General features: G+C 35.0%; 1 protein-coding gene across 9 annotated transcripts in view; it reads left to right on the top strand.

The window, feature by feature from the left end:
- The window catches only part of dvl1b (dishevelled segment polarity protein 1b), a 120074-nt gene that overhangs the window by 88397 nt on the left and 15197 nt on the right, over positions 1–16480 (top strand). For 4 of the 9 annotated variants that reach the window (XM_005169298.6, XM_073915991.1, XM_005169297.6 and 1 more), the window contains exons 4-8: positions 1599–1711; positions 7321–7459; positions 9427–9520; positions 10351–10420; positions 10507–10646. In XM_005169298.6, the coding sequence (XP_005169355.2) occupies positions 1599–1711; positions 7321–7459; positions 9427–9520; positions 10351–10420; positions 10507–10646 (556 nt within the window). 9 annotated transcript variants of the gene reach the window in all.

Here is a 16480-nt window from a genome sequence, read left to right as displayed (position 1 = left end):
AATATTGCAGATACACAGATTGCGATATTGATGCTTCAAATGATATATTGTTCCACACAATTTTTTACAGAATACATTGTGTAAAAACTCTTCACTTATTTAATGAAAATGTTTGTGTAATATGAGTTGAAATGAACCCAGCGCAGGTATAATGTTTAAGTGTTAAGCCATGCATATTGGAATATACATGCAAATGATGTGTAGATCACTCCCAGTGTCTGTGATAGTTCTGCCCTCTTGTGTTTGATTTTTAAACTGCACAGCAAAGCACAGACTCATTGTATTATATAACAGCCGAGGCATGTCCTTAATTTCTAACATCGGTTGACTGAATAATTGCATAAATATTTGCATCACATCTTGCATTTATGCAGTATGCCTCACGTTTTTAGAATGATACATTAATGCAGTTATAATATAGTAAATTTGGGCTTGATTTTTATGTTTTTGAGAGTTTGAAGAGATTTTCAGCAAGACAGGGTTTATTTGAAAATATAATTCTGACATTAATATTGTGAAACAGTACTAGAATTTAAAATCCGTGTTTTTTGTCATGTTATTTACATAAACACATCTTAAACATGTTAAAACATTTTCAGAAATGATTCTAACATGCTGAGTAGCTACTCTAGAAGAATTATTGTTATTAATAATGTTGAAAACCGACCTAATATTTATTAGAGAAATAAACGTTTGAACAGGATTCTGACAGCAGTTAAAGCTATTATTGTTTTCTGTATGAAATAGAAAGAACTGAAGTTAATGGTTTAACTTTAAATTATTTATAATCAAATTTCCTCGGCATGCATGTCTTTTATTGGCCCAAAGTTTTAAAGTAAGAGTTTAATTATTGTATATTTGCTTCTTTGGAAAGGACATGCACTCCTTTTGTTATATGCTGATACAATAAGTATTTGTTTTTAGTAAGGTTTTTAGTAATTAATTAGTAATACTTTAAGTATACTATGTATATATATATATATATATATATATATATATATATATATATATATATATATATACACACACACACACACACACACACACACACACACACACACACACAATACTTAAAGTATTACTAATTAATTACTAAAAACCTTATTGTAAAGACTGTGTGTGTGTGTGTGTGTGTGTGTGTGTGTGTGTGTGTGTGTGTGTGTGTGTGTGTGTGTGTGTGTGTATACAGTTCTTTATAAGGCACCTTTACTGTATAAAGACTGGTGTGCAAGAGGCTGAAGGTTTGTTATGTTCTTTAGTAAAGGTGAAATAAATTTCTCACCTTGCTCAGGTTTCTGCTGAAAGCACACATATGTTCGTATACCTACACAACAGACACACTTGCTGGCCCCAGGGGTGTAATTCCGAAACCCATCTTTCATGATGAAACAGCCACTATGTGTCATTACCATTATTCACCGAGTAAACTATCTCTCTTGCTTTCCTTTACTGACTTTCAACCACACAAACAAGCTCAAACAGTCTGCATTACATTGATTATATCTTACATGCATTTAGGTGATTTTCTTCTAAGTGTGTTGGATAATATTGTCTGATGCCACTGAGAGCTCATGCTGCTTGTGTTTGTGTGTGTGTAGTGCGAATGCAGTGAACAGCAGAGATGGACTGGACACAGAAACTGGAAGCGAGCCTGTTCTTCGTCATCGTCGAGAGAGGGAACGAGAAAGAACCAGACGGAGGAGAGATGATTGTAAGTAAAGATATGATTTTGACATAAAGCAGCTTTTCAAAGCAATAAGTTGATGACAATGAAGAACTGATGACAATGAAGGATCTGTTACATACAGGCTGACTGTACATTGCACAAAAGGTTCTATATTGTGGCACATGTTTATTTTAGTTTAATGATAATTTTTTTAAGAACTGTTTTCTGAAAGGTTATTTTGATTACTAAAAATGGTTCTTCATGGAATCCCAGGGAAAATACAAATAAATAAACCTTTTTAAATCCTTAAAGTGAATCACTCTTTCATTTTGCAATCAAATAGTAACATTTTCAATTTAAAGGCACAATATGTACGCTTTTCTCATTAAAATATCCTAAAACCACTAGAACATTGTTGTATATTTCGCTGACTTATTTCCCGAATGTTTTAAGGAATGTTCAAATCTTGAGAAATAAGCTATTTTGATGGCTTTCTGTCTTACTGCACTTCATACGTTTTGAATATTTTAAGCCAGTGGTCCCCAACTCTCAGGCTGCAGACCGGTACCAGTCCATGGATCAATTGGTACCGGACCGCACAAGAAATCATCAATTATTTAAGTTGTATTTATTATCTGAGTCTAAATGTTCTTTTATCTAGAAAAAATCTTTTATTTTGAAAAATGACCATATTCTCTCGGCTACATCTTGGTCACTTGAGCGCCAAAATTTAACCCATAAGCAGCAAAATGAAACAGATGTCTTTGGAAAGTTTTTTTGCAAAGTGGAAAAGACCCAGTGAAGGACTCATGAACTGCCACGGAATGAATTCCCAACCCATTTGTTAACAAATCAGGTGAATCTAGCATGTCTGTTCAAGAAGATCAACTTCTGTAAATATCAAATGATGGCGGCCTTATTCACATATCGCATCTTTTTCGCGTGCAAGTTCATTATTTCGAATCGAGGCGCTTGGCTTGCCCACATGTATCTCGTGCCTTCCAGGCACACCCAGATGAAAACATCTTATTTTTACAGAATGCCATGAGTACACTGTGAGTCAGGTGACAAGAACTGACCAGTCAGCTTAATACTTTGCATGGAATATACACATATCAGGAGAATAATTATGTCAGACAAACACAGAACACCCAAACACTGCAGTGCTTTTCAAATTTCTGCATAACTAAAAGTTGCAACAATATTAGTCAGCTTGTCATCCTCTGAGAAAAAGGTTGATGGTTGCCCAGCAATCTACATGTACACTGTCCTACAAGCCCCCTCCCCCTTCCCTGGGCCCTGAAAAAATATCAATCATTGACCGATCTGCGGTGATAAAAAAGGTTGGACACCACTGCTTTAGCCCATAGAGTTTGATGAAGACGACCCACACTTGATTCCACACTTAGTCATGGGGTCATGAATACAAACTATGCAAAAATTACATACTGTGCCTTAAAATATGAAAACTTTAAGTAGAAAAACAGAATAGTACTTTATTTTTTCTTGTACTACATACATATTTTTTACAATTTCATTAATCCATTTTAAGTCTCTGCTGTATATGCCACAAGCATTTGGAATTCTTACTCAAAGTTAATATAATCATGGCTTGATCTTACACTGAGTGTGACAAATGCTTTCACGCCTTCTCAATGTGGGATGTTTGCCTTATTGGTGAGCTAAATATATTTGTCTTTTCAAACTGAGGTCAGAAAGTCATCTCTCTTTGTGCGTGTGTGTGTGTGTTGTAGTCTTTGTATTTTAGTGTATGCGTTTAGCTCATTTATCTTCAGAGAGGAAAGTCTTAAATTATCTTTAATTACCTTCCTTGACAGACTGAAATGACTTCATCTTTTCCAAATGTGTTCTCACATTAATATTACGGAAGAATACAACTAAAGCAGTCAATCATTTAAATGGCACTCAACAGACACTCTTGTACGCTTTCTCTCTTTTTTCCTTTGTTGTGTATTTGATCTTCTCTTCATTGAGCGATGGTACAATGCATAATTTCAGGAATAAATCTGAACGTTTTGTACAATAGCAAATGAGTTATTTATTTACAACAGCGTAGCTGAATCACACACCCTTCCTGTCGTCCATTGAACATGGTCCTCACCCTTGGAAAACAAATGCTTTCTCACACACAAACTGAGCCAGACATCAGCGTAATTTATCTGTGTGTATGTGACTGCATAGCGCAGGATTCTCTGTTGGCCCATTAGTCCCCGCTGATCATTAATCAGTGTGGCTTAATTAGGTGGCTGGTCTGGAGACAGTGTCAGCGGTGACACCGCAACACTCTCTCAGTTCAGAATTAATAGGACAAAGAGGAGAAAAAAATATGAGGTTGTACAAGACGCACTGTTCCACTGAGAATAACCAGGACCGTATTGATTCTGAGCCCCCCTCTGACTGAATTTTGTGCTGTCCTTTCATATTGCAAGGCAGAGGTGAGGCTTTATTATTTTCTTTCTGTCTTTCTTTTTTTACACAACACACAGAATTTGTTTTACTAGATAAAATTTCTAAAAATATATCAAGGTAAATAAAAAAAATCAAATAGGATGTGTGTTCATGACGTTAGTATAAAATGTGTTACTAAATAAATTGTAATAAGAAAATAATTGTATTTACTATCTGAAAGATACAAAGTTAAAGTCAGAATTATTAGCCCCTCTTTGATTTCTTTTTTCTTTTTTAAATATTTCCCAAATGATGTTTAACAGATCAAGGAAATGTTCATAGTATGTCTGATAATATTTTTTCTGTTGAAGAAAGTCTTATTTGTTTTATTTTGGTTAGAAAAAAGCAGTTTTTTACTTTTTAAACACCATTTTAAGGACAAAATTATTGGCCTCTTTAAGCTATATATTTTTCAGATAGTATACAAAACCTAATTACCCTAACCTGTCTAGTTTACCTAATTAGCCTAGTTAAGCCTTTAAATTTCACTTTAAGCTGTATAGAAGTGTCTTGAAAATTATTAAAATATTATTTACTGTCATCATGGCAAAAATAAATCAGTCATTAGAAATAAGTTACTAAATCTATTATGTTTAGAAATGTGTTGAAAAAAATCTTCTCTCCGTTAAACAGAAATTGGGGGGAAAATAAACAGGGGGGCTGATACTGTACATCAGGAGGGTCTAATAATTCTGACTTCAACTGTATTTAGAGAACATGGAGAACAATTAGTCAGGTGTAGAAGTTACAAATACAGGAAATACACAGCACAAATTATTTAATGTAACAACACATTCAAACAACACAAAGAGGTTTTCTTTTTAGAACAGATTAGATTCAGTTAAATTTATTACCAAGGACGTGTCTCTATCAATATCCACTAATTTCTGAAATGTCCTTAACAATAATTTAATTTAATTTTAAAATAAAATAATGCTCCATCAACCCTTAGTAACCTGCAAGTGCACAAAATCAAATTCACTACGAGTTCACTGTTAATAATACTATTATTACAATTAACCAAGACTGTGCAATTAATCGTAATTTGGATTCGATTTTGGCCTCCATGATTATTAAAAATTATAATCGGGATAAAACTGTTAAAATGTAACACACACCTCTCTAAATTTCTCAGCATTCATACCTCCTCAAAGGCCAACTGCAGTAAAATCATGCAAGTTAATTTTGCAGCATAGGACATGATTGTTATTTGTATTATTAAGTGATAATTTATTTTGTTAAGTACTTTATTCATGTTTTACAATTTTCCAGTTTTTAGAATTTCCAGATCTATGATTTATTACAATGTTCAAGTGCAAACGTACTTGATATCCTGAAATATGTAACCTACTATTTTTATAAACATTGAGGAAAGTCATGTATATCCTAACATTTATTTATTTTTATTTTATATTATTTTCTATGTTCTAAACTGAACAACAAAACAGCATCCTAAATAGGGGGTACATTTATATAAATAATACAAACATAAAAATAGTACAAAATAAAATAACTAAACTTGAAAAGACAGGTAACTAAGTAGACCTCACCTGTACATTTTTTATTAATTCATTCTTTTATATCACCACAGCCTACATTTAAAAGCTCACCTTACGTCACGCTTCACAAAAAAATACATTAAATCCTTTCATTTCTCTCTCGGGGGGGTTGTGAACACCCTCCATTGACACTCAGTGGGCAAATGTTGCTTGTATATCATAATTGTATGATGATTATTGGTGCGGTCTTGTGCTCGACAGCCTCGACACAGAATCGAACGAAAAAAATGAAAGCGCTCATTGTCCGCGCTCTGCTTTTGATGAATGGCGGTGCGCGCGTGCACAAGGGGCGGGTAATAAATTCATATCGCGCGCTCCCGCGGGAGTTTAGCCTGTGTAGTAGTTTTACGTGCAGCACCGCCAAAGAGAAGCTCGTCTTTGCTTAGCGCTTTATGAGGTAAGGCGACTTCACTTTACTTAAGTGTTATTTTTGAGTAAACATAATCAAAGCTTCATATGATGTTTAAGAGGATTTTGTAGAATTTTATTAACATTATTTGTGTGTTATTGTTTATTTATGATGAGTGTGTATTTTGGGTTGAGCAAGCGATTAAACTTTATTAAAAATGGACACAATATCTAACGTTAGAGAATAATACTTTTAAACTTAATAAATAAATAAATAAATAATACAACTGTTTTACCAATTTACAATATTTAAACTTATGTTGTAATATATTTAATCATGAAACATATAGAGAAAGACAGGTGTACATTTTTGGATTTTTATTTGTTTTACTATTAAAATGATCAATGAAAGATGTAAATAAATTTGAGCTGTGATTTTTTTTCTTAACCATCATGTTAAAAATTAAGTTTCAGTAGACTGTAACCTAATATATGTAATGCCTCTCATATGATGTATTGTAATATTATCTCTGTAAACATGTCATATATCTTTAGGCTAGGTTTAAATAGGCTGCTGACAACAAATAGTGATGATATATTGACTACTTTGTTTCCATTTCATAGCTGGAAGACAAAAATGGTTGTGTTATGGATTGCCTTGTTTACTGTGCATAGATACAATAGGCTATATCACCATGTTTGTAGCTAGCTTGAAAATAAAAAGAAAATGGTGAAAGTGATATTTTTAAACATTGTTTGTTCTCCATTGCTTTGTCTTTTTGCACATTTCTTTCCTCACTATTGGTTTTACATTTTCCAGACATTTCTTTTGTTTTTTGGATACTTTTGTTAGTCAGACTTGTTTCATTCCACTTGTGAATGCAGATAAAATCAAGTACAGATCAAATAAAAATCTGAAGACTGGCATGTGAGTGAGTATATAATATACAATATGAGAGAGCGATATCAGTCTGGTGAAAGAACCTCTGGCAACCCAACTCTGCTGGAGTGTTTCGGGTTCCACCAGAGGCAATACACAAAACCTGGCTCACTGGGATGCCGCCGCCTCAACAGAGTCTTCCAACCAATCAGATGTCACCCTGAGGCAGAGCCACGCCCACGGGAGTGTATGTTTTTGGCTTTTTATGTTTGTCACTCAAGGTTTGATCAAGCCATGAATATATAACCATATTTAGATATTTTTGTTGATATTTAAATATTTCAACAAGGTCTTTATAAGCATTAATGTGTTTATGAACTGTATTGTTTTCCACTCAGTCCCACGTCTGAACGGTCACTCTAAAGCTGAGCGGGTGGTGAGGGACTCAGCCATGGGTTGTGACAGCGGCTCCATCATGAGCAGTGAGCTGGAGTCAAGCTCTTTCATTGACAGCGAAGATGAGGAGGACGCAAGCAGGTTGGGTTTTGAATGATAAGCTTAAACCTTCCATACAGTATATTGTCTTCTGTTTTTTTATTTTTTTATTTTCTGAAAAAAGATAATCTGTATTGCATTTTTACTGAAAAACACCCAAAAGTCATTCAATATAACAATAGGTTATATAATAAAAACCTAACTTATTTAATTCCTTATTTTATTCCTTATTTTAACATAATAAAATATTTTTAAGGATCATAGTGCAGCATCAAAGTTATTTAACAATTAATTATCATTTCAAGAGTTCACTATTAGCTGATGATTGATTATAAAGCTTGTTTGGCATGCTGTCCCAGGAGAGAGCCCTGAGCTCAAAAGATCCTCGAGCCCGGGGCTCCCTCCCTTTGCAAGGTGAGAGGGGAGTTTGAGCACTGGTAGAACTCCAGAACTTCCCTGCTGTAGAAGTTAATGGACAGATAGAGATTGCTCTTAAGAGATAACTACTTGCTAAGTGCATGTCTATGGTGCTGATTTGAATTAGTCAATTAATTTAAGTTGCCTGTTTTGGACGGTGGAAGGAAACCGGGGTACTCAGAGGAAACCCACGTGAGCACGGGGAGAACTGGCAAACTCCGCACAGAAATGTCTGCTGGTTTTGTTAATGACCAGAACCAAATATGTTCTTGCTGTAAGGCAACAGTGCTAACCACTGGGCCACCGTGTCACCCATCTAGGAAAGGAGGAGGAGTCAGGGTGGAAGGGTGGATTCTTCAAAATGAAGATGTCTGTGGTATGAAACCTAGGGCACTTATAGTGGCCTGGGAATTGTCTGATTGGTGAATAATAAATTGGATAATGTGGGGCAGCTGCAAGCAATCATAAGCACATGATCCTCTTGAAATTAGTTGATAAATAAACTTCACTTAAATGTTCTCTATCCTCAGTAGTGTACGGTAACAAATTACAAATACTCAAATTACTGTAATGGAATATTTTTTTAGAGATTGTCAATTACTAAGTGTGAAATGTGTACTTTTACTTTCCCTTCAGTACATTTTTAGTGTTGCATCTGTACTTTTACTCCACTATTTTCCTTCAACCTGCATTCACTTTTTTTCTTGTCTATGGGAATTGGCTAAAGAACAATAGTCAGCCCTGCGATTCCAGTCAAATAAATAATAATAGTTTTGCATCAAAATGAACAATTTCAAGTTGGAAAGTGTCCAAGAAGGTGTCCAAAATGTTTACATGCAGTCACACAAAAGACTTTAGAGAAGATGTGAAGATGATGAGTGTCTACTGTATGATGACATGGCATCATTAAATGGCCTTAAACAATAACTACATGCACTACATAATGTTTTGTTTACACACACACAAACAAACTGCATGTAAACGCTTCAGCATTTTCACAGTGTAATACTCCCTACTCACTACTCTTAAGTACTTTTAAATGGACCACTTTTTACTTATACTTTGAGTAAAATTTACAACAGATACTTTTACTCTTACTGCACTACATTTTTGGGCAAGTAATCATACTTTTACTTGTATGAGTATGATTTTTCTCTTTTCATCACTGCCTATCCAGTGTTCGTCAAACTGCTAGATTTTAACCATTTAATGCTTTGAAGATGTTTCAAATGATTTAAAATGAACTTTAATTTAACATGAACACTAATTCAAGTACAAGTACTGGCATAATTATTTTTGTAATGATTCAATGTTTCGCTGAATTATGATGAAACACTATTTTACCCGTATTTTGGCATTTCATTTTTCCAAAAGCTATTTGACATGTTGAAGTAGACACTGAAGTTGCATTTAATGCTTTTTATGTACTATATGTAAAGTCACTTTGATGCAGACAACAAAAATGTGACTTCTTGCCTTTGACCAATATTTTTTTTTCCTGTGTGCAAACATTATTACATATCTGACCTTTTGCTGTGTAATTTTAAAATCATTAATTAATCTGTTCCTCTCTCTTTGTTTTTTGCTGTCAGGCTGAGCAGTTCCACAGAGCAGAGTTCTTCTTTTCAGTTAATGAAGAGACATAAACGCAGACGCCGGCGACACAAAGTGGCTAAAATTGATAGGGTGTGTGTTTGTGTGTTTAGTGCATACTTGTGCACCATATTTTGGGGACAAACTCTCTCCCACATAGTTAAATCTGACAAAACTGAAAAATAAAAAGTATTTTTTCAAATTACATTTGACTTAAAGTTGCTTATACTTAAAGGGTTAGTTCACCTTAAAATGTAAATTCTGTTATTAATTAACAACAAGTTGTTTCAGTCTCCAGATACCTTCGTTCATCTCTGGAACACAAGTTAGAATATTTAGGATGAATTCGAGAGCTCTCTCATCCTCCAAAGATACAATAGTCAGTACTGAGACAATCAAAGTCAAGAAAATGAACCAAAATATGGTTCCACTGTAATCATACAAAGCTTCAAGAACACAACTCAAGAAATTGTAAAGCAAATTTGTTTACCAATGTCTTTTGCTTCAGATTAGGGTGTGCGATTAATACAGACAATAGAAGAGTTGCTTGTCACACTGCTGACTTTAATGGCAATACATACTGCATGTGGTATGTGGCAATACATACTGCCTGATGACTTAACACGTGATAGAAGATTTGCAGTTGGCATATTTACAGTTTTTTTTTTGCCACACAAAAAAAAAACTATTGATGTCTATAGAGGATCAGAGCTCTCAAATGTAATCTAAATTATCTTCATTTGTGTTCTGAAGACAAATGAAGGTCTTGGAATTGGACTGAGGTAGAGGTAGAATAATTAATAACAGAATTGTGATTTTTGGGTAAACTAACCCTTTTAAGCTTTTTGTAACATGTTCCAATCATTTGTACAGTATGTGGCTCCTAAGATTCTCATCTGCCTCTTCTGGTTTTGTATTCACAGTCATCCTCCTTCAGCAGTATCACAGATTCAACTATGAGCCTCAACATCATCACAGTTACTCTAAATATGGGTACGATATGAGTTCTTGTTTATGGCCATATGCACATACTGTGTGTCACAAATGCATGACTTTTATTTCCTCTACTATTTCCACAGAGAAATACAACTTTCTGGGCATCAGTATAGTGGGCCAAAGCAATGATAGAGGAGACGGTGGTATCTACATTGGATCAATTATGAAAGGAGGAGCAGTGGCAGCAGATGGGAGGATAGAGCCAGGAGACATGCTGCTGCAGGTAGATTATGAAAGTGAACGTATCTTCTCAATGTGACTATTTCAGTTTAATTTTAGCATGCATGGCGACGTAGTGGCGCAGTAGGTAGTGCTGTCACCTCACAGCAAGAAGGTCGCTGGTTTGAACCTCGGCTCGGCTTGGCTCAGTTGGCGTTTCTGTGTGGAGTTTGCATGTTCTCCCTGCGATCGCGTGGGGTTCCTCCGGGTGCTCCGATTTCCCCCACAGTCCAAAGACGTGGTACAGGTGATTTGGGTTGGCTAAATTGCCCGTAGTGTATGAGTGTGTGTATGAATGAGTGTGTGGATGTTTCCCAGAGATGGGTTGCGGCTGGAAGGGCATCCGCTGCATAAAAATGTGCTGGATTAGTTTTCGGTTCATTCCGCTGTGGCGACCCCAGATTAATAAAGGGACTAAGCCGACAAGAAAATGAATGAATGAATAAATGAATTTTATCATGCAGTTTTTTTGTAGAATTTGACCATGTCAAAAAGGCATTGTTGTCAGTGTATGGGTCATTAAAGATTATATTACTGCCACAGCCTGTAATATAGAAGAGCAAAATAAACCTTCCCAAGAGAAAAGAGTGAGAAGTAAAGTTGAAGTCAGAATTATCAGCCCCCCTTGAGTTATTCCCCCCCCCTGCTTATTTTTCCCCATTTTCTGTTTAACAGAGAGCAGATTTTTTTCAGAACATTTCTAAACATAATAGTTTTAATAACTCATCTCTAATAACTGTTTTATTTTATATTTGCCATGATGACAGTAAATAATTTTTTACTAAATATTTTTCAAGACACTTCTATACAGCTTAAAGTGACATTTAAAGGCTTAACTAGGTTAATTAGGTTACTAGGCAGGTTAGGGTAATTAGGCAAGTTATTGTATAAATATGGTTTGTTCTGTAGACTATCGTAAAAAAATTTGCCTAAAGGGGCTAATAATTTTGTCCTTAAAATGGTGTTTAAAAAATTTCTAGCCGGAATAAGACAAATAAGACTTTCTCCAGAAGTAAAAAATATTATCAGACCTACTGTGAAAATGTTCTTGCTCTGTTAAACATCATTTGGGAAATATTTAAAAAAAAACATACAAAAATTCAAATTGGGGCTAATAATTCTGACTTCAACTGTACTAGTGGAAAAACAAAATTACATTTTATAAAATACTGTAATTTAGCTTCGTTATGTGGACTATGGTTGTCTTTCTGGCTCAGTGGCACTAAAAATCTAGTTTTAACAACAAAAAACCCCACATATAATCTACACCAGGGTAGAGGTTTGCATACAGCCGCGGGAGCCGTGGGACCCGACCCGATTTCTTGTGGTGCAGGAATACATTTCCGAATAAAGCGTTGGAACAGTCGGTAACAGGTGTAACTTTGGACAGGAGGGGGCAGTCTAACAACATCGGTCCCAACTCCTGACCGAGCGAGCTTGCGAATGTATGTGTGTGAATAAGAGAGCGTGATGCCGTGTTTAGCTTGTTTGTTGCTGTCTATGTGTGTGTGTGTGTGTGTGTGTGTGTGTGTGTGTGTGTGTGTGTGTGTGTGTGTGTGTGTGTGTGTGTGTGTGTGTGTGTGTGTGTACGCTAATGAGAGAGAAAGTTTTGTGCGGTCTGTCTGTCTGTCTGTCTGTCTGTCTGTCTGTCTGTCTGTGTGTGTGTGTGTGTGTGTGTGTGTGTGTGTGTGTGTGTGTGTGTGTCTGTGTGTGTGTGTTTGTGACTCTGTATAGCTGGGTGGTTTTCGATTTTGTTGTTTGATTTGATTATTAATGTATGGTTGAATGCTAAATTTTGCCTGAATCTTGGAATATCGGGATGATGTTTAGTTTATGAAAACAATGAAATCCTACTAGATTTGACATCATGCTGCTTTGTTTACTGCAATAACTAAGTGAACACCATTATTTCTGCAGTTTTATAGGCACCAATCTGCGGAACTATCTAGATTTCATTTAATAGATTTTTATTCAGTATATGAATAAAATTTTAGTTTTGGATTAGTTTCTTACATTAATATTTAGTAAATACACTTAGTATTTAGTAAATACACTACAAGTAAATACACTACACTACTTTAGTAAATACACTACAAGTTCAAATCTTGCCTGTGTTTCTGGTTAATCTTGCCAGTGTTTCTGGTTTAAAAGTGGTTAAAAGGTGTTAAAATGTATGGAAAGGGTCTTAAAACTCTGAACAAAGAAATGAACATTTTGTCAATATTGTGAACACTATCATTTTGTTCAAAATCTGTTTGACAGTCCTTCCTTTGTGGAACACAAAACATGATAAACAGTTTTGTTCTCTATCGATTTCCATTATAATATATTAGTATTGAGCAGGAACCAAAACTGTTTGGTTTCCAACATTCGTCAGAAAGCAGAAGAAAGTAAGTCAAATGTGTCTGGAACAACCTGAGGGAGAATAAATTATGACAAATGGTCTTTCTATGGTGGACTATCTCTTTGTAAACCCCCCAATAGAAGTATTTTTTCATTCCTTTTGAAAAGCTGATTAGTGTAAAGCTGGGTTGGTGGAAGATGCTGGTGGTTTGTTAAAGAAATTAAACACTGCAGGGCACTGCAAATGACTTGTATTTCCATTATTTTGGCCTCTGGCTTCATGCTATGTAGCTTTAGTGATAAAATACAGCCTACCTCCAGCATCTGCTGATCCCTGTTGAGTGGCAGATTACAGTAATAGAAATGGATTATCTGTATTTTGGCATGACGCAGCGTGGCACACTGATATTAGCAAAATTACCTCAAGGTATGAGTATTGGATCAGGAAAAAATGTTTTTTGCTACGTTTATTTATAGGATCTTTGAAGCTTCTATTTGGCTGTGGTGAGTTCTAACAGGGGATTGTGTGTGTGTGTGTGTGTGTGTGTGTGTGTGTGTGTGTGTGTGTGTGTGTGTGTGTGTGTGTGTGTGTGTAAATGAAAAGTAGTGCCAAAGGGTCTATTTTTTGTTTGGATTAACACTAGTGTTATACAATATAGTTTAAAATTGTTCTAATCTCTAAAATGGTATTCAGGGTTCATACGGTCATGGAAAACCTAGAAAAGTCATGAAATTTTGACATGGCATTTTTCAGGCCTGGAAAAGTTTTGTAAAAACAGAAAAACCCACAAGGTTTTGGAAAAGTCATGGAAATTACCTTTACATTTAGCCATTTAGTAGACATTTTTGTCCAAAGCGACTTAAGCTTCGTTTACACTAGATGATTTGACATTAGAAAAATGAGCAACTGCTCCATATTTTAAGTTTTTCATTTAAAATGATTTTCTATTGGTCACCTCATGTGATTTCGCAGGTAAAAATTCACATGCTCGAATGCAGTGAAATGTGAAACTTGTCGCACATGCTTGCGTTTCTGGTCTCCGCATTCACATACCTATGAATGGAAGTCTATGGAGCGAAACGTGCAGTGTGATTGCAGCTTTATAATAGAAGTAGTTTTACCTACTATTAATAGTTTAACAAACTATAAAGGTTATCTAAATTGAGTTTGACAAATGACTGTATATTGGAATGGAGGTTAGTTGTTTTTACTTCTTTTCTTTTCTTGGCCAAAAACATGCTCTCACATTATTAGTGCTGTGTAAGCATCATCTATTTAACATAGATATTAAAATAGATTGAAACTTTTACATGTTTTATGATCTACTGTAATAAATTAAAACATTTATTATGATTAGCCACGTATATGTAGACATTATATGAAACATTAGATCATGAAAATTGACTTGAAAGTTCTGGAAAAGTCATGGAATTTTGTAGTAAAAACGTGTATGAACCGTGGTATTTGTTTATTCATATTCCAAAACAAACAAATGAATTCAATATATTTAATGCAAAAGTAGTTACATTTTATAGCAGAGATGCTCAAACTAGGGCCCGTGGGCCAAAGTTGTCCCTTTGTGTCCTTTGACTTGGCCGGCCAGAGGGAAAATGATTGGGAAGGGTTGGGAAATGCCTTTAACAGAAATTCTCATTTATATTTTAATGTAACCTTTTGTTTGTTTGTTTGTTTTTATTGGTGAGCTACAAAAAAAGCTAGCTTAAAATAAATGTTACAATTAAATGCTGTAAATAAATCAGATTTTTTTATGTGCATACTGTCACTTAACGAATAGGAGACAAAGCAGGAGACATCAGAACGCAAATCAAGGCAAAGGCAGGGTCAGCATGACTAGTGTATTCCACATTTATCTTAAAAATAGATTTTTAAATGGTTTTAATATAATAAGTTTGTTCAACTAATATACATTTCAAAACATTAGAATGCATTAGTAAATATGGTTGAAGTATTTTTTTCTACTTGTTTATAAATATTATGAGATAAATTTGGAAATAACCCATGGCTATACAGTTTGCTATTTACTTTCAGCCCACAGCTCTCAATCAAGCTTGGCTTTTCGCCCTTCATAAGAAAAAGTTTAGGCACTCTTGTTTTAAAGTGGTAACCGAGAAGCTTTGAATTGATTCATTGAAACATGCAGTTTGAAAATTAATCATTCATTCATTCCTTCATTTTCTTGTCCCTTTATTAATCTGGGGTCACCACAGCGGAATGAACCACCAACTTATCCAGCAAGTTTTTACGCAGCAGATGCCCTTCCAGCTGCAACCCATCTCTGGGAAACATCCACACACACATTCACACACACGCTCATACATACACTATAGACAATTTAGCCTACCCAATTCACCTGTACCGCATGTCTTTGGACTGTGCGGGAAACCGGAGCACCCGGAGGAAACCCACGCGAAGGCAGGGAGAACATGGAAACTCCACACAGAAACGCCAACTGAGCCGAGGTTCGAACCAGCGACCCAGCGACCTTCTTGCTGTGAGGCAACAGCACTACCTACTGGACCACTGCCTCGCCCTGACTGTTACTGACTGATATTGTGGTAGATTTGGATTCTCTTTTGAGCATTTTGGGATTGGACATACAGATGAATAAAATTCAATCATAATACCCATCTTTGTGAGTTCACATAAACACTGTTCGTTATGGCTTATAGTGATAGTTCACACAAACATTTAATTTACTCAATATTTACTCTCCCTTGTGTGTTTTCAACCCCTGATGCAATTCTTTTTTTTTCTATTGAACACAAAAGAAAATGTTTCGGATACAGGTAGCCATTGATATTCATAGCAGGAAATAATATGACTGAAATCATGTCTGAAACAGAAATGTGTTTCCAGCTTTTTTTTCTAAATATCTTCCTTTCTGTTTAGCAGAAGGAAGAAACTTAAATAAATTTAAAAAAAGTGGAGGGTCAGTAAATGATGACAGAACTAACCCTTATGTGATTATAGACTGTGGATAAAGGAGATGCCTGTATGACAGTACATTGGGTCCGTTCATTAGCTTTTCAATTGACTTCTTCTGTTAATAAAACTACAAAAGGCAGAAAATGATCACCGATTACTTTTTGTACCTAAATTATAGACCATTTTGAGGGATGTAAACAAAAAAAATGGTCCCAACGTATTTTCTGTTTTACATTTTTAATTTTTAGAGCTTCCGAGAATCCAAAAAGAGCCACATATTGATAAATGATAGCTCTCTTAACATTAAGTTATGATTGAATTGCCTCTTGTTAAAGTTGTGAAATAGTTTGATAACCAGCAGGAAATGTTGTTTTCAAATATAGTATATTTGGTCACACTTTACAATAAGGTTCATTAGTTAATGTTAATTAATGCATTTACTAACATGAACAAACAATGAACAATACATTTACTACTGTATTTGTTCATGTTAGTTAACGTTAGTTAATGTAAATACAGTAGTTCATTGTTAGTTCATGTTAACTCAT

Source organism: Danio rerio, chromosome 11 (assembly GCF_049306965.1).
Source record: "Danio rerio strain Tuebingen ecotype United States chromosome 11, GRCz12tu, whole genome shotgun sequence".
NCBI classification, from domain to species: domain Eukaryota; kingdom Metazoa; phylum Chordata; class Actinopteri; order Cypriniformes; family Danionidae; genus Danio; species Danio rerio.
This window is presented reverse-complemented; position numbering and strand designations above follow the sequence as displayed.